Genomic DNA, 22,276 nt, shown 5'->3' on the forward strand with positions numbered 1-22,276 from the left:
ATCTGCAGCCTCAGATGGTTTGCTGACTGGGCAGGAGACCTGGGCACAGCCCCAGAGGCACTTACCACTGTCCCTGAGTTCCTATGTCCTTGCACGTGAATACAGAATCTGCTTCTATCCAGTCCACTGGGAGATTTGATGTCCTCAGAGACAGCTCTGCTGCCCTTGGGAGATCTACACTACTATGGCTGCCAGGGAATTGATGGGAACAGGTGATAGCTCTCTAGTGGCAGTGGAGAGAGAGTGTGTGTGAATACCTGTGGAGTCTGCAGGATGGCGACCTGATCCTCATAGCACTGCCACTGTTCTGGCTTGCGGTGACTGACCCCATCCAGTCTGTAGAGACATCTTGATATAGTCATGGCTGCTGCTCTGTGGCCTGGTCACTCACTCTTGGTGGTGTTTCTCCCCCAGGAGTCCTCTTCATCTGGACACCAAGCTTCAGGTTACTTATCAGCACACGTACACACACACACACACACACACACACACACACACACACACACACACAGAGCACTGTCCTGGACATGTGGGCTGTTCGCTGCAAATGCCAAGGGCAACTTCGTAGACTCTTTACCTGGGCACTGTTGATGCTGGACCACCATCCAAAACCTTTGGGAAATGGCTCTGCTCTGGTCATTTCCCCATAAGCCCACGGAGGCAGTCTCTAACTCACAATTAGAATTGGGAGGCAGTTCCCAAATTCACAATTCATGCAGACCTATCCCTTTGGGAACTTCATGCTTGCTACTTTCTGATTTGTGCCAGAGAGAGAAAGCCAAGTCCCTGCCCCATGACCTGCTTCCTTGGTCCCTATTCTTCCTCTCCATCTGGTACTGCTTCCTCCTCTTCTCTGGCACAGAGGAAGAAGGAATCCAGTCATAATGAACTGCAAATCAAGAGGTTTAAAACTCACCTATTCTGGTATACCCATACCCACAGCAGCATTATTCACGGTAGTCAAGAGGTACCCAGCGTCCAGTGATGCATGAATGGACAACAAGTATGCTCAGGCCTCTCTCCATACCAGTGCTTCCATAGCCCAAGCTCAGTCAACCTCACATCAGGAAATAGCCCTCATAAAAACTGCATCCATAGGAAACATGTATGGATATTTTTGCTGCCATTGCTCCTTAAGCAATATTGCGCTGCCCTTATTACATGGTGTTTATATTTCTTAGGCTCTGTAAGTTACTTAGAGGTTACTTAAACTAAGAATACAGGAAACTGTACACTGGTCATGTGCAAATGCAAATACTACATGAATAGAAGACTTGAGTATCTGGAGGTTGCTGCATCATGGAGATGGAGGATGTATTGAGCCAAGGAGCTGTTGTATTATTATGTAACCATACAGAGAAATAGTAGTCAGACTCAAAAAGGAAAGAAATCTTGTCGTGTATGATAGTGTGGATGAACATTGATGACATTATGCTAAATGAAATAAATACAAAAATCCAAATACCATATATTTTCTATTTTTAGAGTAGGCAACCACTGAGTCAGAAAGTAGAATTAAATCGAAGTTAAAAATGCAAACATCAGATTAAAGTATGCATGTGTACAGATATAGATGCCTTGTGACAGACAGTAGAGTAATACTGTTGTTGGTTTCATTTGCCATCAGGGAACAAAATCCAGAGTTTTGTGGATGCTAGGGAGGGCTTAAACTTATTCCACCCCTTACCCCTTTCTGCTTAAAGAAATTTTAATGTGACCCTTCATATGTATGTAAAATTAGTACACAAACCAAACATTCACTGAAAATGAATCATAAATTCATCTCAAAACAATTCCTTGGTATCCACATAATTTTACAATTAAAGACAAAAAGCAAATTTGCATACAAATAAGATGGGTGTGCTCGTTAATTTTTACATTAAGTCTTGGCTGAAGAGATGGCTTAGTGGGTAAAAACCTTTTCCTGCAAGCATGATGACCTGAGTTCAGATTCCCAGAACCCATGTAAAAGCTGCTCACAGCTTTTACATTTGGAATGCCATCACTCTTGCGGCAAGATAGGCTGGGGAGCCTAGCAAAACAAGAAACCTTGTCTCAAGGTGGAAGGTGGAGATTGACATTACAGGTTTTCCTCTGACCGCCACACGTGTGCCATGGTGTACTCACAAAGATGCCCACACAAAAGCATACATGTACACACATGCACTCATGAAAATCGCATTTATGCACACACATACATATCCCAAGATGAAAGAGAATGAATGAAGTCTTAGTCAAATTTGACTCTGAAGGCTCTAGAACATCTTCAACATTTTTCAAAGTTGACCCATATTTTGATTTTAAATACATAGTACAAAATGGCTTTGATTTTAAATATGTAGTACAAAATGGCAGAAATATGCTTAGGACTATTTCAGAAGTTATTGGACATTCTGTCCTAATCCCAGGCTAAAATTTATTGACAAAATTTTTATGTGTATGGAAGTTAAGTCAGCAACTCAAACAGCAATTCTTAAAAGAAAATACTCCCATACAGAGCTGCATCATATGGGATGCTAATGCTTCCCCCAAGACCCATACACTACCTAACAAAAACCCCAGTGCTAGTTGGAATTATTGGCCAGGGTGGTATAATAACCCCTTCCAAACAGTATAGATTATTGCCATTGCCTTTGGTTACCTTCCAGAACTTGAAAGTAAGATCCCATTACTGAAGACATTACACACTTAGGACACAGGTCCTGGCGGTCTCCTCCATAATGACTGGCTCTCATAGTGTCAGAGGTACTGTGTATGCTTCCAAGAGAGAAAAGCTGTAAAGCCTATGAACAACAACAATGACCAGCCAGGCAAGATGGCCCCAATAGTGCAATAGTGGTACTTTATCTTGGGGTGACCAACAGTTATCTAATTGGATTTAAAGTTCTTTCAGGAGGAGGGAATTCATGTTGGCTACTGTCAACCCAGTCAACTATCCATAGCTGGAGAGGTCATAAGTCCCAGAGGAGAACCTACTACTGCCATTTTCTAAACCAATGTAATTTCTAGTTGTATTCTACTTATCCTTCTCCCCAGATAAGTGTAGCTCTCGTCCCTCATTGCAGAAGCTCCTTTTTGTAGCTGATGGAGACTAGTACAGAGATCCACAACCCAACGCTACACCTGAAAAGAGAAAATTGAGGGCAAGAGGAAGGAAAGCTTGTAAGATCTAGAGGATCAGGACGTCTGAGATTGTGTCTTCTATATGTGATGGGGAAGCTCCACACATGACATCTCAACAACATGGCCATCTTAACAAGGCCTGTGCAATACCACTTGATATGTCAATGTGGATGGAGGAAACATTACAAGGGCCCGCCCCTTGATGAAGAGCTGCTTCTAAGCAACCACTGGCTGCTAAGAGAAGGAGAATCAGTTTTCTCTAGGGACAAGCCCCTGATAGGTTATCGATTCCCAAGTGGACCACTCTAAACACATGTATATATGAGCAACACCAAAGGGAATATATATATATATATATACATATATATATGGTGATACATGCTGAGGAAGGACTGGAATTTTATGTTTAATTCCACAATTAAACATAAAAGCAGCAAAGTTTTTATGCACACAATAGAAAGATTGGAATTCACAGCTCGCAGGAGTCCCAAGCCTGAGCCTAGTTGTTTCAGGCAGTGTTTGTGATGTCAGGTATGTGTTGGTTTGAGCGTCTACACCATGTGTGCTGCATGTGTAGTACCAAGGCTGTGAGGAAACCTGTGAAGCAACGCAAGTGCACACTGGCAGAAACACCTCAGGCCCACTGTATGTTTGATTTTGGCTCACTGCCACATTTTGCATGACCACTACGTCAAGCTGTCACCAGCTGATGACACTGGATGTTAGACAATCACTCTACTCCTCTACATCTCCACCCTCATCTGTTCTCCATATGACTTTCATTAAGTCCGCTCTCAGTCTTTTGCAGAGAATGGGGCCCCAAGAAGAAGAGAATATTTTCAGGAAGGAAATATATGACTGGGACCAGTCACAGCTAGAATAAAGGTACTGTAGGCTAGGCAGGATGTCACAGAAGCTAAAAAAATTACAGACATATGTTGCTTAAGGCTAGGGAGGTGCGCTGAGAAACAGGTGAGCCCATGGCTGTGTGAACATCAGAGAGCATCCTTAGACACACCTACAAGGTCTCGGTCTGTCACATGTCATGGCCTCCTGCTGCCCCCAAGAGAATGACAGGTAAGGCTGTCAGGCTGGGTGTGAACCTTTGAATTACTGCAACAAAGTGTCTGGGCAGCTAAGTTGGCAGAAGACGGGGTTTTATGACCCTCACAGATTTGGAAACTGAAAGCCCAAAAACCACAGGGCACTTCACTTGGCATGATGCCCCTGTGCATGAAACACAGTGGAGGGCACAGGAAGGAATATCACATGGTAATCTAAGAAGAAAGGGGTGCATGAAGCCAAACTCACACCTTTATAGCAAGACTTCCCAGAGAACTACCAAGGGGTCCTGTGAGAACTAGTTCTGAGGGCACAGGCCAGTGACCTATAGGCCACATCCTGACAAGGAAGCTAGCAATCATTACAGTCCCCGGGGGAGACTCTCAAACCATACTCAAGCTAGAGTACATGTCATATTTTTTCACACTAAACTTTTGTAAGCAGAAATAATGATAAAAAGTACAATATCATAAATATATAGACCAGCCACATAGGGGTTTACTTTCATTATCAAATTCTATGCACTGCACATAATTGATAATTGTACATGCTAAGCTTTGGGTATGTATGAGTAGTGCATGCATTCGTTTGTGTGTGTGTGTGTGTGTGTGTGTGTGTGTGTGTGTGTGTGTGTGTGTGTGAAATGGCATGCATATAGAGGTCAGAGGACAGTTTTCTCATTCTATCTTTATGTGGGTCCTGGGAATCACATCCAGGCTGTCAAGCTCATGTAATCAGGATCTTTGCCACTGAGACATCTTTCTGGCTCTCCACTTTAATTTTGAGACAGAATGTGATGATTAATCTACACTGCCAAATTGATGAGATTTATACTCACCAGGGAACAAACCTCTAGGTATACTCACAAGAGATTTTTCTAGATCAGGTCAACTGAAGTGGGAAGACCCACCCTAATACGGGTAGCATGACTCCATGGACTGGGGTCTCAAACTGAATAGAAAGGAAAATGGGAGCTAAGTAGAGGCCTCTCTCTCTCTCTCTCTCTCTCTCTCTCTCTCTCTCTCTCTCTCTCTCTCTCTCTCTCTCTCTCTCTGCTTCTTGCCTACTGCTAGTATGACCAGTTGCCTCAAGCCTCTGTCGCTATGACAGACTTTGCTCTTGAACCGTGAGCCAAAACTAACCGTTCTTTTCTAAGGTTGTTTCTTTGCAAGTGTTTTATCACAACAGTAAGAAAGACATCTGTGACGCAGGGTCTCTCACAGAACCTAGAGCTCACTGATTGGCTATAGTGAGTGACCAGTGAGCCCCAGTGAACTTCTTGTTACAGCTTCCCAGTGCTGATATCATAAGCATGTGTAGTCACACTTAACCTTTTTACGTAGGTGCTGGGGACCAATACCCAGTCTTTGTGCAGACATGGCATACCCTTTACCAACTGAGCTATCTCCCCACTCATGTGCCAAACAGTCATCAATATGTTGGTTTATGCTGTAAACATGCCAAGTGATAGGATGACTATGACATCTCTAGGCCATAGGGAGTTTCAGTTCCATTGTAAACCTACAACTGGGCTCTTTTCATATATAATGTCCTTTGTAGACTAAAATGACCTGATCTGGTACATAATTACACAACCTGATGATTCTGGTAGAGTGTTGAGAGACTTACACAGTCATGGGTTTATATGGGGTATGAACAAGTTGAGAACTTCAACAGGTGTCTTGGCTACACACTGACCTTGGTATAGATTCGTAGAACCTTTTTCAACATTGGAGAGGTGGGTGGAAGTTTTGATGAGTTCAGACCTTTTTAACATGAGGAACGCAATATAATATGGTGCCTATCCTGTGTCTCCCAGACATTCCCAGTGAAGTCTGGCCCAGCACCCTGTAAACAAACCCATTAATATTCTTGTGATGAAATGTATAAATACTCACACCAAATGGGATAATAAGGACTATAAATAGCCTCATGTCCATTCAGGCCAGGTTTGGCTCCTAAGTAAGTACTCCTTGCCAAAAAATGAAAAGAGAAAAAAAGGGGGTAAAAACACTCTGGTTTTCAGAGCTATTTGGATTTGAAACTGGTAGGACAGAGCCTGTTTGAGCTGTGTGCCATCTGAAGACTGTAAATGAACAGAGGCACCACCGTGGCAAGGATCCAGCGTGCAGACTTCCAATCCGCCTAGCATTCTGGCTTGATGAAACACAGATGACTGGCTCACATTTAGTGAACTGGCTGTGGGCAGAACTTGAACCAAGCTCAGGAATCTTACTTCCAGCTGGGCCATTCCAGCGGGAGTTAGCAGTCACCTTCAGACAGATACCATGCAGCAGAGTCTGAAGTTCATGACCTTCACTCAAACCCCCAAGGATGGGAGCCCTTCCTTGCCCTTGGCGATGTCATCCTCACCCCTAGATCACTGGGTTCTATTATGGGCCTGAGGAGAAGCCTACGCTTGGAGATCCTGTCCTACAAGTTCAAAGATTCAAGTTCTTGGGTATGGATGATGTTCACTGAACCCCTGGGTATTATTGAATTTAATTGGTCATCATGTGCAGAGAAAGACTTATATAGTAGAAGGATCACATGCAAGCCAGAAAATAGCAGAGGAATAAAAGATCTTGTTTTCCACTGTCAAACAGGAACTAAGGGGGAGGACAGCAAATATGACCTCTGTTTCTGAAAGATGAACATCATGGTCATTGACAATGACTTCCTCTGCTCCCAAGGTCTGGTGATGCCCATCCCAGGTCTCTCTTGAATGAGTGGCTAGTAAGTGAATTTTGAAGGTCTGTTATTTAGGGTCCTTTCTTATAACTATTGCCATCCCAACTAAAATAAAGTGGGCATCACTTTGATTTTTCTCTAAGCTAACTAAGAAGTCCTAGGGTAGATGCCTCCAGGTCTGACTAAATCTGACACGCCACTGAGTACTAGGAGTCTGTCCTTTTCCTCCTCTCAGGATTGCTTCCCTTGTCATGTGGCGTCTCCACTGGTGGTTGCCAAGCTCACATCCTCCAGTCAAGCAATCCCTTCAGAGAAAGGACCTGAGTAACCAGTCCCAGGACATTGAGGTGAGCCATGTGCACCTTGGAAATGGTTCCTGAGCTGACTGTACAAAATACAGCCCTTTGGAAGCTCAAGACCGTGATCATGGTGCTCCCTTTTGTTGTATGAGGGAAACCTTACCATGCCTCCTGCAGCTCTGAACTCATCAGAGTCAGACTTCAGCATCAAGAAAACAGTATATAGCCTGTCCTCCCCATCTTTATGTCAACCTGCCACAGCCTAGGATCGTCTGAAAGGAGTCTCAGTTGAGTAGCTGGCTTTATCAGGTTGTTCTGAGGACATGCATGTGTGCAATTGTCTTGCTTATTTTTATTGACTATTGCTATTTTTATTGACTTGTTTTTAATGAACTAAAAGGTCCCAGCCAGCCATGTATAGAGCCATTTTCCTAGACAAGATGACCCTGGGCTGTCTAGGAAAGCTAGCAGCAAACAAGCCAGAAAGCAACATCCCTCTGTGGTGTCTTCTTCGGGTTCTTAAGTTTCTGCCCTGACTTCCTTCAGTGATGTACTGTGACCCGGGAGGGGTAGCCAAAGGGGCACTTTCCTCCCCAAGTGACTGTAGGTCGGAGTATTTTGTCACAGCAACAAAAAGACAGGAGAACACCACCCTTCTTTTCATCCTTTCTTTATGAGAGACCGCCTACTTGAAGGAAGAAACCATAGATTGAAGAGTGGAGATAAGGGCATAGAGCTCCAGGAAGCAGCAGTGACTGGCAGACAGCATTCCCTCAGACTTCAGCGCAGTGGGTGTGGGAGTGTGCCCATCCCATCCAGGTCAATTGCATCAATACAGACTATCCATTGTTGTCACACTGCAAACCAATGGAAGGGACAACCTGTGACTCTCATTCTCATGCTTTTCTTCTCTAGGGCTATAAGCCCTGCACTGTTCTGTATGTATAGGCTGGGTACTGATGTCCCTGATGTGCTTGCCTTAGGAGAGTTTCATATTCATCACATCTTTGAGTTCTCTCTCTCTCTCTCCCCTCCTTCCCTCCTCTTTTCTGGAGAGTAAATTCAGAGCCTCATGTAAGCTAGGCAAGGACTCTATCACTTAACTATATTCCCAGACCCTTTTTATTTTGAGATAAAAACCTTATCAATATCTCGGTGGATCTTGAATTTGTTGTCCCCTTGCCTCAGCCTTCAAAGCATCTGGGGTGGACAGGCCTGATCTATCTGGCCCTGAATCTTTGATGGCCACTGTTTGGTAACACTGCATTCAATAAAGATGTAGCTGAGTTGCCGGATGTTGGTAGCAAACTCCTTTAACTCCTCCAGCACTTGGGAGGCAGAGGCAGGCGGATCTCTGTGAGTTCGAAGCCAGCCTGGTATACAGAGTGAGTTCCAGGACAGCCTGCAAAACAATACAGAGAAACCCTGTCTCAAAAAACAAAAAACAAAAAAACAAAGATGTAGCAGAACATGGCGATCTATGGTTCTGACCGCAGCACTCAGAGACTAAGGCAGGAGGATGGAGAATCTGATGTCAGCCCAGGCTACTTACCAAGGAAGGTCCTGTCTCAAGAAACAGAAGGGGGAGGTGGGGAGGAAAAGGAAGGAAGGAGAGGTAGGTATGAGTGCTCTGAATACATGGGTTTTAAATTTTAAAGAAAGTATGGAAAATGAAGTCATTGCACAAAAAGAAAGCAACTAAAACACTATGGTGAGGAGTTGCTAATCAGGGCTAGCTTTATTATCTGGTCATTAGACTTATCTCATACCTAGCAGCCTATATGAATAAGAAAGCAGAGCACCTGAAATTTTTTTCATAGAAATGGAATACATCTATTTAGAAAGGCACACTTTTTTTCTTGGCATTAAATTCCATAAGAAATACTGTATATACTCTGTGCAGTATTTTTACTCCTTATTTCATGCATATAAACAAAGTTTTTGGTCATATTCCCCATTAACTGTTTTTATTCCCCACTGCTCTACTCGCTCCCACCAAACCTCTTATTCTTCCCCACAAATCCCCTGTCATCTCTCCTCCCCCCCAAGCCTGCCCCACAGTCCCACACTGCATGTTATTAGCACTGCTTCCATGAGCGTGGTGGGGGAATTGTTTACTTGGTAAGGGCAACAGACTAGTGGCTATACCACTGAGGAATATGACTCCCCCTCTCCCAGCGATCATGAACTTATCTGTGGCTCTTCAGGGAGGGCAGGATCTCATCATGATAGAGTGTTGATGGCCCAGACGCAACAATGCACAGCATTAAAAACAATTTAGATATATTTATTCTATGTATATGAGTGTTTTGCTTGCGTGTATGTGTACCACACTCATGCCTGGTGCTTGTGGAGGTCAGAAGAGGTTCACCAGATCTCCTAGGATTAGCGTTACAGAAAGTCGTCAGCTGCCATGTCGGTGCTAGGAATTTAACTCAGGTCCTCTGCAAGATCAGCAAGTAATTTTAACCACTTAGCCAGCTCTCCAGACCTCCACAATATTTAATAGGACAAAATACTTACAATAGCATTCTTTCTCTTTTGGTCACTACAGGGGAATTGAACCCAGGACTACATACAATACCAGTCAGGCACTCTGTCACTGCCACTGAGCTATTGGTGGCATTTCTAATGCTTTCAGGACCCACACCCCATAATATTTCTTGTAACTCCTTCTCTTACCCTCTCACAAGGCCAAATGGGAAGTTTAAGCTTTAATATCTCAGTCCCCTGATGTAGGCAATACTATGGGGGCCTAAACAACAAGCATGAAAGTAAGATAATCTCTCACTCTTTTGGAAAGTTAATCCTCTTGAGGATAAGTTTTAGTCATTTGGATATAAAAACTTTTAGGGACATAGACAAGATAGTTTCATATATATCGCTTGGTTTCATAATATATGCACTTAAAATCATAGGTTGTATAAAGTACTGTGAAATACTGTTCTTTTCCAATTCACATTTTAGGAAACAAATTGTTCTAATGGGTGGCAGTTCTGTGTCATTTGATGCAATTCTCAGAGAATATCAACTTCATTTTCAGTTCCTTGGAGATGTGCCATTTTGAATTCCTATTACATCAGGTCCAACCTTTTGACCTTTGTGATACATGCTGTCATTTATGAAGTTTATGCTCAAAAAGCACACAATCGAGTCCCTTACTCTTACCCTCTGCAGAAAAAATTACAAAAGAAGAGCTCATTTGTTTTAAAGTAAGTTTGCAATTGGTACTGAGCCACACTGATAGCTGCACCCCAAACCCTAAATAAGCATTTGCATGGCATTCCTGAGGTTCCTCCATCTCACCCCTCTTCACGTGGGGGTATACTTCTTTAAAACCTATTATGTAGCCTTTGAAAATGACCTTTAAGTGGAGCTTTCGAAGGGAGGCAGTTCCTTTGGGAATTGTGATTAAATCCCACTGGCTCTTTCATTCTTTATTTAAGCAGGGGACTTGCTGAGTGCCTCAAACCAGAATTGACTGAGGTCATTCCTTGCCAGTGTGTCCTCCCCTGTAGCCCTTTGTGGTTCAGGATGTGGCCACTGAGAGAACACCTGTGATAGGAAGGTCTTCCCTGGTGGGGCAGTCAAACAAAAGCCACTTGTGTAAATCTTCACATGAGTATACTGTGTAGCCAAATGTAAAATTATGATTGCTTTTTAAAAATGTAAATAGGGTCACCATGTAATACATCATTTCTGCTTCTGAGTATGTACCCCAAAGATCTGGAAACAGGTCTTCAGAGACACACTTATGCTCCCGTGTTCATGCCAGCAATCCTCCCGCAGGCCAGAGGTCAGCAGTGACCCAAGCATATAACTGAGTATTATCCATCCTTAAAAATGATGGCCATTCTAGTACAAACCACAGTATGTGTGAACCCTGAAGACATCATGCTAAATAAAATTTCACAAAAGGATGCTGTGAGATTCTGTGTATATAAGGTGTCTATATCAGCCAATCCATGGGAGCAGAAAGTAAATAATTGAAGGATAGTGTGTAGGCAAGAAAGGACAGGGAAGTCATTATTTATGGATATGGAGGCTCCGCTTGTAAAATGAAGAGGTCCAGAGATGGGTTGCACATTAATGTGGAAACACTATTTTTGAACTACACTTTTTATTAGTCATTGGGATTGGGACATACATGTCATGAAAACACATGTGGAGGCCAGAGGATAATTTTTGAGAGTCAGTTCTCTCCTCCAACCATGTAGAAGGAAGGCAAGTCATCAGGCTTGGTGGTAACTGCATTTACCACCTTTGGGTCATCACACCGGGCCAAGTCGGCAAGTTTTATTTAGTGAATATCAGTAAAAGGAATGCATAATATCAGGTAGTGATTTGCTCAATGGATGGCTTGTGGATCAGCAATTCAGGCCCCTCCATGGAGCCTGTTGCAAACACAGACTCAAAGGTTTGCCCCAGGCCTGTGGCGTTTTCACCAAGGCTCCAGGTAGTCCTTGCACAGACTTTGAAAGAAGCCTCGTCTGGGCTGGACTATTAGAAGATGCTGCCATCTGACTCTCCAGCACCTGCTCTTTTCTTGCACCCTCCCCTGTCAAAAAACTGCCATTAGCTGAGCTTCAGGGAGGCTGAGTCACCACCCTGCGATGGTGTCCTCGAGGTCATTGACAGGGGGTGGGTGTCCATGTTGTCTGATTCTAGGCCTTGAAACCAAGGGAAGGTGATATCCCTTTAGGAACACCCAAGGAGAAATGGAGTGACCTTCCTTTGGGGAGAAGGAATCAAAGAAAATTCTGTCAGCATCTCAGAACCCAGAAGATAGATAATCTGGTCCTGATAAGGCTATTGAGACACCAATTGACAAAATCCCAGATCTCTGGCATGAGAAGCTTTTCTGGTTATGTGAAATTGGAAGTGAATCTACCGTCTAGGAGTGTTTGAATCCATATTTTCTATTATGTATAGCCCAGGATCTCTAACCTCATCACTATTGACATTTAGGACTGAATACTTCCTTTTTAAAAGTAAACGGGTTTTTAAAAATATATACAAAGCAGTGTTTCATTATGACATTTTCACACATGCATATAACATATTTTGATCACATTCTCCCTGACACCTCTTCCCTCCTGCTGTTCCTTTCTTTTTCTCAAATAGTCCCCCCTCTGTTGTTTTTAATCCAATTCTGCATATGGGAAAATACATGCAGTATTTGTCTGCATCTGGCTTATTTTGTTTAACAGAATGATCCCAGTTGTATCTGTTATCCCACAGCAAATGACATGACTGAATAAAACTCTGTTGTGTATACATACCACATTTTCTTTACGTATTCATCTGTTGATGGGCATCTAAGCTGGTCCTGTATTGTGGCTGTTGTGGCTAGGTCTAGAGTAGGCATGAGTATGCGGATGTCTCTGTGGCATGCTGACTTAGATTCCTTCAGGTATATGTCTAGGAGGGGTAGGCATATTTGGATCATGTAATAATTCTGTTTTTACTTTCTGAGGAACTTCCAAACAACCACTTTCATAGTGATTGGGTTGATTACGTCCCATCAACTGTGTGTAGTGGTTTAGGACCAAGAAATTATCATTATTAATGACAATAGAACAGTCTCACAGTATTTATTGTCCTCTAGCAATAACAGGAAGGTCATTAAAGCAGTATGGACAAATGTCTTAGAACTATTCTCCCAGTTCAAGAGAACTTAAAAAAAAAAAAAGAAAAACACAAGCGAATTGCCTTTCCTACAGTGTCTCAAGTCCTTAACAGCCTCCAGCAGATACTTTATAGCAGAACTCTGTGCACTTTTAGCATCGTCCCACCCAGTCCCCTTTCCTTTATACTCTTTTACATCATGTAATATGAGAGTCAAGTACTTGTCTAAACCAGTAACGACCCTCTATCTGCATCTTCACTCACTTATAAAATGTGTGTGGCAGTCTAAACCTGGGATCTCTCTCCCTCTCTCTCTCTCCTCTCTCTCTCTCCCTCCCTCCCTGGTCCCCTCTGTCCCTCTCCCCCTCTCCCCTTCCCCTCCCCTCCCCTTTCCCCTCTCCTTCTCTGCCCCCTTCCCCCCTCCTCTTTCCCCTCCCCCTCCCTCTCTGCCCCCTCCCCCCTCCTCTTTCCCCTCCCCCTCCCTCTCTGCCCCCTCCCCTCCTCTTTCCCCTCCCCTTCCCTCTCTGCCCTCCCTCTCCCTTCCTCCCTCTCCTGATCCTCAAAGCCAGGTCCCATGCTTATAAAGGAAAAGTGCCCGTATGAGTATCGACTGGAGGTACCCTAAAGACTCTGAAACAAACCCCTAGCCACTGGAGTCTCCTCACTCCAAACAGCCCCTGCTTTCTCAAAGCTACCTGCCGTTACCCTCCAGTCTACCCAAGCCTTCCTCTCACCTACCATTGATTCTCCGTATCTACTGTCTGTGGACTTGCCCATTGGATTCCAGTAGCCTGGCCTCCCAATTTGGCAACCAAGGATTACTCCCATGGAGCCAATTCACCCCCGAGTGAGATTCACTGAAGTCATCCTAATGAACACTAAGATCTTTCACAGTGATCCCTGCTGTGGGACTTGGAGGTGTTTGGAGGTATTTCAAGGAGCTGAGTGGGTTCAGCTGTGGGAAAAACAAACAGCAAATTGTTTGGGTCTTTGATGGGGCTGGCACATTGATAACATTGTTGTAGTTTCCATTTGTTCTTAAGTCTAATGGGTGAGGTTTATCTTAACAGATGGCTAAGGTGGATAGTTGGTGGAATTTTCCCTCAGTAAAATTAGCATGGCCCCATGGGACTTCCAGGCTATTCTTCATTCAGAAATCCTGAGCCTGGCCTGTGCCCCAGCAGACCACTAATTCCAACCATCACCTTGTAGGCCCACAGGTGCTGAGGAGTTCATCTGCTGATGTTGCCCCTAAGCAGTCTTGTGTGTTAGGAAACAACACACAGATAAAAAGAGTGGTTAGAGCCCTCCATATCATGGGTAGGGTTCCTGCATCTACAGATCTGAGTGGCCGTGTCACAGGACCCTCCACAGCCTCTCCTATCTTCTCTCCTTCCTAGGGTCTGCTGACACACAGAGCCCTCTAAAACCAGAGTCTTCAGATCCATCTTTTCTCAAAGGGTTTAGTTTCAACTCAAGGTGTTCCAAAACGAACCGGAAGACAAGAAGGCTTACAAGAGGAGATCTGCTTCGCAGAAAGGTCAGAAGGCTGGAGGGGAATGAAGAGGCTGGATGCATTTAGTCACACATTTATGTTGTCAAGTGTCTACCATGTGTCAGTCATGGTACCCGATGCACCAAGAAAGGGCTCCGGTGGGGGAGGGAAGGCCATGAGGAGGCAATGGCAGCCCCTAAGTCCCATGATCTCCTGAGGATTTATGTGGTAGATATTCTCATTTTCTATTCTGATGCTGGGTAATTATCCCTGGCAACATGGTAAACACCCCAGTTTTTGACCCAGCGCCCCCACCCAGGCAGCATATGAGCTTTGCAATCTTAGAGGAAGAACATACATATCAGGCTGAAACTTCTGTTGTAAGGCCTTTCATATGACAATATGGACTAGAGACCACATTTGTTAAGGCTCTGTTGGGAAAAATGACTCTGTTTACCTTTTGGAGAGGGAGTGCTGTTTGCAAAAGCCATGGCAGGCCCTGGTGTAACCAGGCTACTTCTGAAAAGAATTTAAGCCAAGAACAAGGGAAGGCTGAGTCAAGAGAGCAGTTTGGACTTTTTGATATTGTGTGCTAATTGAATCTTGTGTGAGCCATTTTAAACTGCATTCCTTTTATCCCTCAAATCACAAACTGAAACTGAAAACGCAAACATCAGGAAAAGGATGCTGCATTGAGCAAGCCTTAAATGTGGGCTCAGTTGAGAAAAGATGTTCAAGCCAGGGCAGCAAGGAAGGTGGTGATCTTTGCTCAGCAAAAAACAAAAGCTGGTTATAAACCTTGTGCTCATAGAACCAATGCTATGAGGCATTGCATATTCCCCAAATTCCTTAGTTTTGAGGATTAAACCCAGGATGTTTCAAATGCTAGGCAAGATGCTCTACCATTTGTGCTAATTTGACTGGATTAAAAGGCTTCTAGAACTGGTGTCTGTGGGGTATTTCCAGAGTAGATTGGCATGTAAAACAATGGCTGGGGGTGAGGATGGCCTGCAATTAAGTGACCTCATTTAATTGGCTAGGGACTTGGATCGAATATATACAACTCTTTTTTTTTCCCCTTGGGTGAGTGTGACAAGTCCATTGAGGCAGAAAAGGCGTGATGGGCATAGCTCATGGCGGTGGGAACATCTGACAGGGATTCCTCACATTGCAGCAGACTAGAAAGCAGAAGATACAGGTCAGAGCAGTGGTGAGTCTGAACTTCAAAGGCCCCCACCCTTCGAGACCTAGTTTCTTCTACCATAGCCCTTCTTTGGGAAAAGGCTCCATGCCCTTCAAAATAGTACCTCAAACTGGGGACCAAATCTTCAAAATATGGGCTGGTGGGGGGCATTTCACACTGTGACAGAGTCCAGAGTATGGGGAGTTTGGTTTTGTTTGTTTGCTATTGGGTGGTTTCATTTGTTTGTTTTAGCTTCTGAAGATCTATACAGGGCCTTATGACCATCAGGCAAGTGTCTCACAGCTGAGGGCCATTCCTAGGCCTGGTGTGAACATCTTGTAGAAGAGATTCAGGATACCGGCTACTGCCAGCAGTCTTTTTTTTTTTTTTTTTTTTTTTTAGAACAAGGGTTTTCTGTGTAGCTTTGGAGCTGTCCTGGAACTCACTCTGTAGACCAGGCTGGCCTATTACTCACTGAGATCTGCCTGCCTCTGCCTTGCAAGCCAGCAGTCTTGATAAAGAAGTGGGATGGTCTCAATTGTACTGCATCTAACCCCGATGCTTTATCAGCCAACTATCACAGAGTCTGATAAAAGCTAAAATACAAGCATGCCAAAAATATCAGGGGGCTAAGAGAGAGGACAGGTTAGCTAGCCAAAGAAAACAGTTCTTTAAAAACAAAAAACAACGTGTTTCCTTATGACATTTTATTTTATTTTATTTTTTGGTTTTATGAGACAGGGTTTCTCTGTATTATTTTGGAGGCTGTCGGTCCAGCCTAGCCTCGAACTCACAGAGATCCGCCTGCCTCTGCCTCCTGAGTGCTGGGATTAAAGGTGTGCGCCACCACTGCCCGGCTGACATTTTCTTTTAAAACTTGATATTTATTATTATTGTGGTGGTGAGTATATGTGCCACGGTATGCATATGGAGATCGGAAGACAACTTCACTTCTGTTGCCATGACAAATGCACTAACAAAAAGCAACAGGGGGAGGAAAGGATTAATTCCAGGTCACCATCATTGAGGGATATCAAGGTAGGAACTCAAGCAGCTACTCACGCTTCATCCACAGTCAAGAGCAGGGCAGAGAGAAAGGAATGCACTCGAGCTATCTGCCTGCTCGCTAGCCTCCTTCTGGTTTGTGTAGTTCAGCAACCTTTGACTAGGGAACAGTGCTGCCCACAGTGCGCCAGCTCCTACATCAATTAACAATGCAATATGGACACACATGCCCACAGGCTGACCCGATCTAGCCAATCCCCCATACAGGCTCTCTTCCCCAGGTAATCCCAAACCGTGGCAAATTGACATTTTAAACTTAACCATCACATATGGGTTTAGACAATTAAACTCAGGCTGTCAGGCTGGTGGCCAGTGCCTTTACCTAGAGTCACCTTACCAGATCAACAATCATTTCTTTTTGTGTGTTGGGTGAAAGAGATGGAAAGGAGCTTGGAATTCTTAACATTTAACTCACCTTCAGTTGTCATGGGGTTGGACTAACTCATCCACGGCCATCAGCACACTTCTCCAACTTGGTAGGAAAGGAAGCACCTCCGGCACAGGACAGCACACCTGGCATTTAAAATCCCCATGAGATGTTGAATGACAGACTCCAGTCTGCCATCTGCTACCCTCCATCCCTGGGACAGAGGGACCTCCCCAGTGTCCAATGTAGTTTGAGCAATCAGACATCTCCTAACCCTTTCTCCTCCCCATATCTGATGCAGGAGATGGACCACATGTCTCCTAGGCTGAGAGCCTTCCTCTCTGAACCCATTGGGGAGAAGGATGTTGCCTGGGTGGATGGAATCAGCCGTGAGCTTGCCATCAATTTGGTCACCAAAGGTTTCAACAAGGTGCGCAGTTATTTCTTCTCTAACTCCTTTTTCTAACCTGTCTTCCTCTAGCCAGATGGCAGCCCCTGCCACATGCCCCAGTGAGTGGCCATCAGAGAAAAAAAGCTGCCACTTGGCAGGGTGCCACAGACTTCATTGCCACCGTCCTCACGTGCTTAGGAGCCCCCATGATAGCAGATAGAATTGTTTCCGTGCAGAGCAACAAAGGCTGACAGGGTCTGCTCAGTACTCAAACACTCAGGATTTGATAGAGACAAGTCTGCTACTGAAGTCTGGGACAGAACTGTCAGGACCAACGACTTGGGTGTACTCTCCGCCTCCAGGAAAGGGCCCATGGCTTCTCGCTTGTCTCTGTCAGGGTACCATCATGACAATGGCATGTTGAGAGCCAGCAGCTTGGGAGCTCCACCTGGGAGAGGAGATAAGAGTCATTCTAAAATTCATTCCTAATCGCTGGGGGTGGTGGCGCGTGCCTTTAATCCCAGCACTCGGGAGGCAGAGGCAGGCTGAACTCTGTGAGTTCGATACCAGCCTGGTTTACAAGAGCTAATTCCAAGACAGCCTCCAAAGGCACAGAGAAACCCTGTCTTGAAAAAACAAAAACAAACAAACAAACAACAACAACAACAAAAAAGATTCATTCCTAGCCTACGGATGGCCTCAGGTGTAGTGAGTGGAATTGGAATGGGTTAGTTTAATTTCCATTGCTATAACAAAATACTCGACTCTGGGGACTTAGTAGAGAAAGGATTTCTGCTTAGCTCATAGTTTTGGACATTAAAAGCCCACTATTAAGTGACATTATGTGTTTGACCTCTGATGAGGATCCTTCCAGACACATCACAGCATGGTGGGATGGTATCATGGGCAGGATCTTGTTTGAGGAGATCACAGGGTAAAATAGAGAGCCAGAGGGTGGAAAGGGACCATTCTGCTCTTTTGTTTATTCATTTGTTTTGGACTTTGGATTTAATTTAGGGACTTACATTTGCTAAGCGTGTCCTCTGCCACAAGCTATGTCCCCAAGGTCCCATTCATGCCCTTTTATACAAATTGCTCTCTTAAGAATCAATCAGGGTCCCATGAGAACTATATTGTTCCCTTCCAAGGGCAATGCCATTAATGACCAAGTTATCTTCCACAAATATAACAAAAACATTTGGAGGTTAGGAACTGCTGCATGTATATATTTTGTTCTATGCCCAAATCCTAATGTCTGGGCCCTTGGTTTCTGACTGACATGCTACACTGTACCTGTTATTACATGCTATGAATCTCACCCCCTAACTCGGCCAAGTGATATCAGTTCATGGTACTGTCAGAGTGGAGCTACGTGGTTGAAGGGACTTTATGCTTTCTTGCTTGAAAAAGGATGAGGACTATTCCCAAGCAGCTAAGGAAAGCAGGCAAGTCTGACTATGGGAGAATTTTTTAATTAAATAGCTTTTTCTTTAAAGAAATGATTATTCTTTTCAATTTTTTTTGCATTAGTTATTTTTCTCTTGGTTGTGACCAAATACCTAACACAAAACAACTTAAGGAAGGATAATTTATTTTGGCTCATAGTTCAAAGTCACATAGTCATTATGGTAGGGAAGGCATGGTCCATGAAGTTGTTAGTAAGCAGGGGAAGGAGAATGCCAACACTCATCTGGCTTTCTCCTTTGCCTTCTTTTACTCTGTCTGGGCCTCCATCCATAGGATGGTACAACTCACATTCAAATGGGCCATTCTGCATTCGCTAATTCTCTCTTAAAACAACTTCACAGACAAGCTTAGAGGTGTATCTCCTAGGGGATTTCTAAATCCAGACATGTTGACAATGAAGATAAAGCAACACATTCCTCTACTGTGTAATATACACACAGTATGAAGTGTTGAACCCAGTGCATTTTACATAGATAGATATGTCCATATACCTACCACCTAGGTCGAGGGACTCGACACCTCCCAACTTCCAGGTGGCCTCTGAGACCTGCTCCCAGCCAGAGTGAACCCCATCCCCAAAGGTGCCCATTGTTCTGCTATCTACCATGTTTCCATAATTATGCTGTTCCTTTATGCTCACCATTAAAAAAATATTCTTATTAAGGTATAATTGTATACAGTGACTTTATCCTTTTTTATCATATAGTTCTATGACTTTTGTCTGTTTCATTGTTTAGAGATAGGGTCTTACTGGGATTCAGGCTGGCTTAGAGTCGTTGCATAGCCTAGGCTAACTTCAAATTTGCTGTTCTTCTACCTTGTTTTCCTGTATGCTACAGACATAGGCCACTACACACAGCAGTTCTGTGAGCTTCTACAAATGCATGGTGGGGTAGCCATTACACAAGACAAAGAGCGACCCAAACTCTTCAGTCATTCCCTGTGCCTTGAAACCCAGCAACTTGAGTTTCTTCTGCTTTGTTTTGTGGCCCTGTCATTGTTGCCTTCTCCAGCTCAACTGTGTTCTAAGGATTATAGGTAGAGAGACAGATGTGGTAGAGATGACAGAATGAATGAATAAATGGACATTTTCCAGGTTTCTGACTCTGACCTGCACACTCAATACAATAGGGAGTACCTATGGACATCTTGGTCCACAGGCAAGAGCTCTCTTTATGCTCATGACCAACATGACCAGCACAGTGTCCAGCATTCCACTCAAGGCCCCTAGCATTCCCAGAGCTACTGATTCCTGACACTGGTGGGGACTGGTAATTGTTGTCCTTTGTTTTGAGTTTCTCTACCTTTGGAGGTCATTATAAATGGAGGCATGGCAGGTGTGACTCGGTGCCCATGCTTGCCCATCACCTGAGAGGATCTGAGTTCCTTATCCAACACCACATTAAGATACAACACAATACAAAGTAATATAATCAGGTAAAAGAAAAATGCAGACCAGAGGCTTTGGAAGTTGGCTCTCTGAGGTCCCCAGGGGGATTAAAAATGGCCATAGGTTGTACTGTCATAAACAACACAAGAAGACTCACACACTTATACCCAGCAAGAAGGGGCTTAGGTTAGGATTTGGTAGTTAAAAAAAAAAAGATTTGGTAGTTATATTCCACATCAGCTCCTGGGCCCATATGAGTACCCAGGAGGATGCCCAGATGTGTCCCCTACAAGATGAACAAATGTATCAGGATGCTGATGGATCTGTGGACGAGGCCAGAATGACAGCATCCAGGATAAGTAGATTCCATAAATCAGGGCTAGTCAACAAAAATGCAGCCATGAGGTACTTATTTTCAGCCCACAGGGGACCTTCAGGGAGGGGTCTTTACAGGGCCTCATCTTGCTCTGTCTTTACCAGCCTCTGTGAGGCGCAACCATCATTTTCTTCTTCTCTCCCCAGGCTGAGTTCTCATCTTTGCCCTGAGCAAACATTGCCTCAGGGGCCACACTTGCTTACAAAACATTCTTGACATTTTCCCACGGGCACTGGCTCTCTCAGCTCCCTCAGTGCCCTTGCTAAATACCTGGTGGAAGGCAGGTTCATGGGATGCCCAGACTCTTTACTAGGCCACCAGCTCTCTCCAGGGTCACCAGGAAGCTGAATACACAGGGAACAAGAAGTCATTAATTAGTCAGCAAGGAGGCCCCCACCCATTTATCGCCTCTCTAGGGATATGGCCTGAATTGAGCAGATGTCTTTCCTAATTCTCACCAGTCCTTCTAGCACCTTCTCCCCTGCCCGGGCTGAGCTTCCATCTCTCCAGCAAATGACTGGCATTTTAGAAGGGGAATGAGTATCCCCTTCTTTACCCCCAGAGCCTTGACTACATCAGATAGACTACTGGTCTACCCCACATGGTTAAACCATGATTTTTAATACTATGATTCACAGGGTGCAGGAGTGTGTGCCTGCAGTTTCAGTGACCTGGGAGATTGAGACAAGACAGTTATTTCAGCCTATAAATTCAAGACCAGCCTGGGCTAGGGAGATGGCTGAAGGAGTAAATTATTTGCCATGCCTGAATATGATCCCCTGAATTCACACAAAACCTAGTGTGATAGCGTATGTCTGCAATACATACATACATACATACATACATAGAGCAAGTTGGGAGGCAGAAATGGGAGACCCCTGTCTTACACAGTGGCAAACAAGACTTGCAAACTGGAAGGCAATGGTTGACACCTGAGGTTGTCCTTTGACCTCTACACCCGCGTGCTATGGCACATAAGTGCCCCCCCCACCCCACACACACTCCGACACTTGATTGCTCTCTCTCTTCCTCTGTCTTCCTCCTTTATCTCATGTGTGTGTGTGTGTGTGTGTGTGTGTGTGTGTGTGTGTGTGTGTGTGTGTGTGTGTGTGTGTTTGAGGCTTTTTCTTTAAGAAGAAAACATTAACTATTGACTCACCTGAACCTCTTCAGGGGCTCAGAGGCCAAAAAATGTGACTGGTCTTTCTAGTTGCTCAGCATCCGCTGTTCACTGGGGCCATCAACTCTGGCCTGAGGACCTAAATGCAGTGGTAGCCACTAGCCCTGTGTCTGCTAAGCTCTTGTCTGCATGAGATGGGCTAAAAATATCAAACATGCTCTTTGATGCTGAAGCTTTCCCCCAAAAAGGAATGTGAAACATCTCTTAACATTTTTTATTGATTACATACCGAAATAATATTTTGAAAATATGGAAGAAAATAAAGTATATTATTGGAATGCATTTCATCTTTTTTCTTCTCCCTTATTCCTTTTATGCCCTCTAGTACATTAAAATTACTTCCGTGGCTAGCTTATGTATTATTTCACCTGGATAGCACTGGTCAAGAGTTAACAGTGGCAGGAGAGCCGCTGGGTAGAAAGGGATAATATGAATGGAAAATCCATCATGCACAAGGTGTTAGACCTACCATGGACAGGCCAGAGCAATGTTTCCCTACTCACTGCCCCCCCACACACAGTCAGACTAGGAGCATGAGCATCTATGGACACACCCTCTT

At 44.3% G+C, this 22,276-nt stretch overlaps 1 protein-coding gene across 5 annotated transcripts in view; it reads left to right on the forward strand.

The window, feature by feature from the left end:
* Nucleotides 1–22,276, forward strand: part of Banf2 (BANF family member 2) — a 37,620-nt gene that overhangs the window by 10,919 nt on the left and 4,425 nt on the right. The window contains exons 2-4 of one of the 5 annotated variants that reach the window (XR_005877049.1): nt 7,112–7,223; nt 14,204–14,343; nt 15,387–15,473. Coding sequence is in view for 3 of the 5 variants with exons in the window: in XM_040744949.1 (XP_040600883.1) it covers nt 17,218–17,343 (126 nt within the window). In the remaining 2 variants the exon portion in view is untranslated. Of the gene's footprint in view, nt 1–7,111; nt 7,224–14,203; nt 14,344–15,338; nt 15,509–17,214; nt 17,344–22,276 lie in introns of those variants that run through there. The other 4 variants (XR_005877048.1, XM_040744949.1, XM_040744951.1 and 1 more) reach the window with 4 other exon arrangements.

Source organism: Mesocricetus auratus, unplaced genomic scaffold (genome assembly GCF_017639785.1).
Source record: "Mesocricetus auratus isolate SY011 unplaced genomic scaffold, BCM_Maur_2.0 Super-Scaffold_100004, whole genome shotgun sequence".
NCBI classification, from domain to species: domain Eukaryota; kingdom Metazoa; phylum Chordata; class Mammalia; order Rodentia; family Cricetidae; genus Mesocricetus; species Mesocricetus auratus.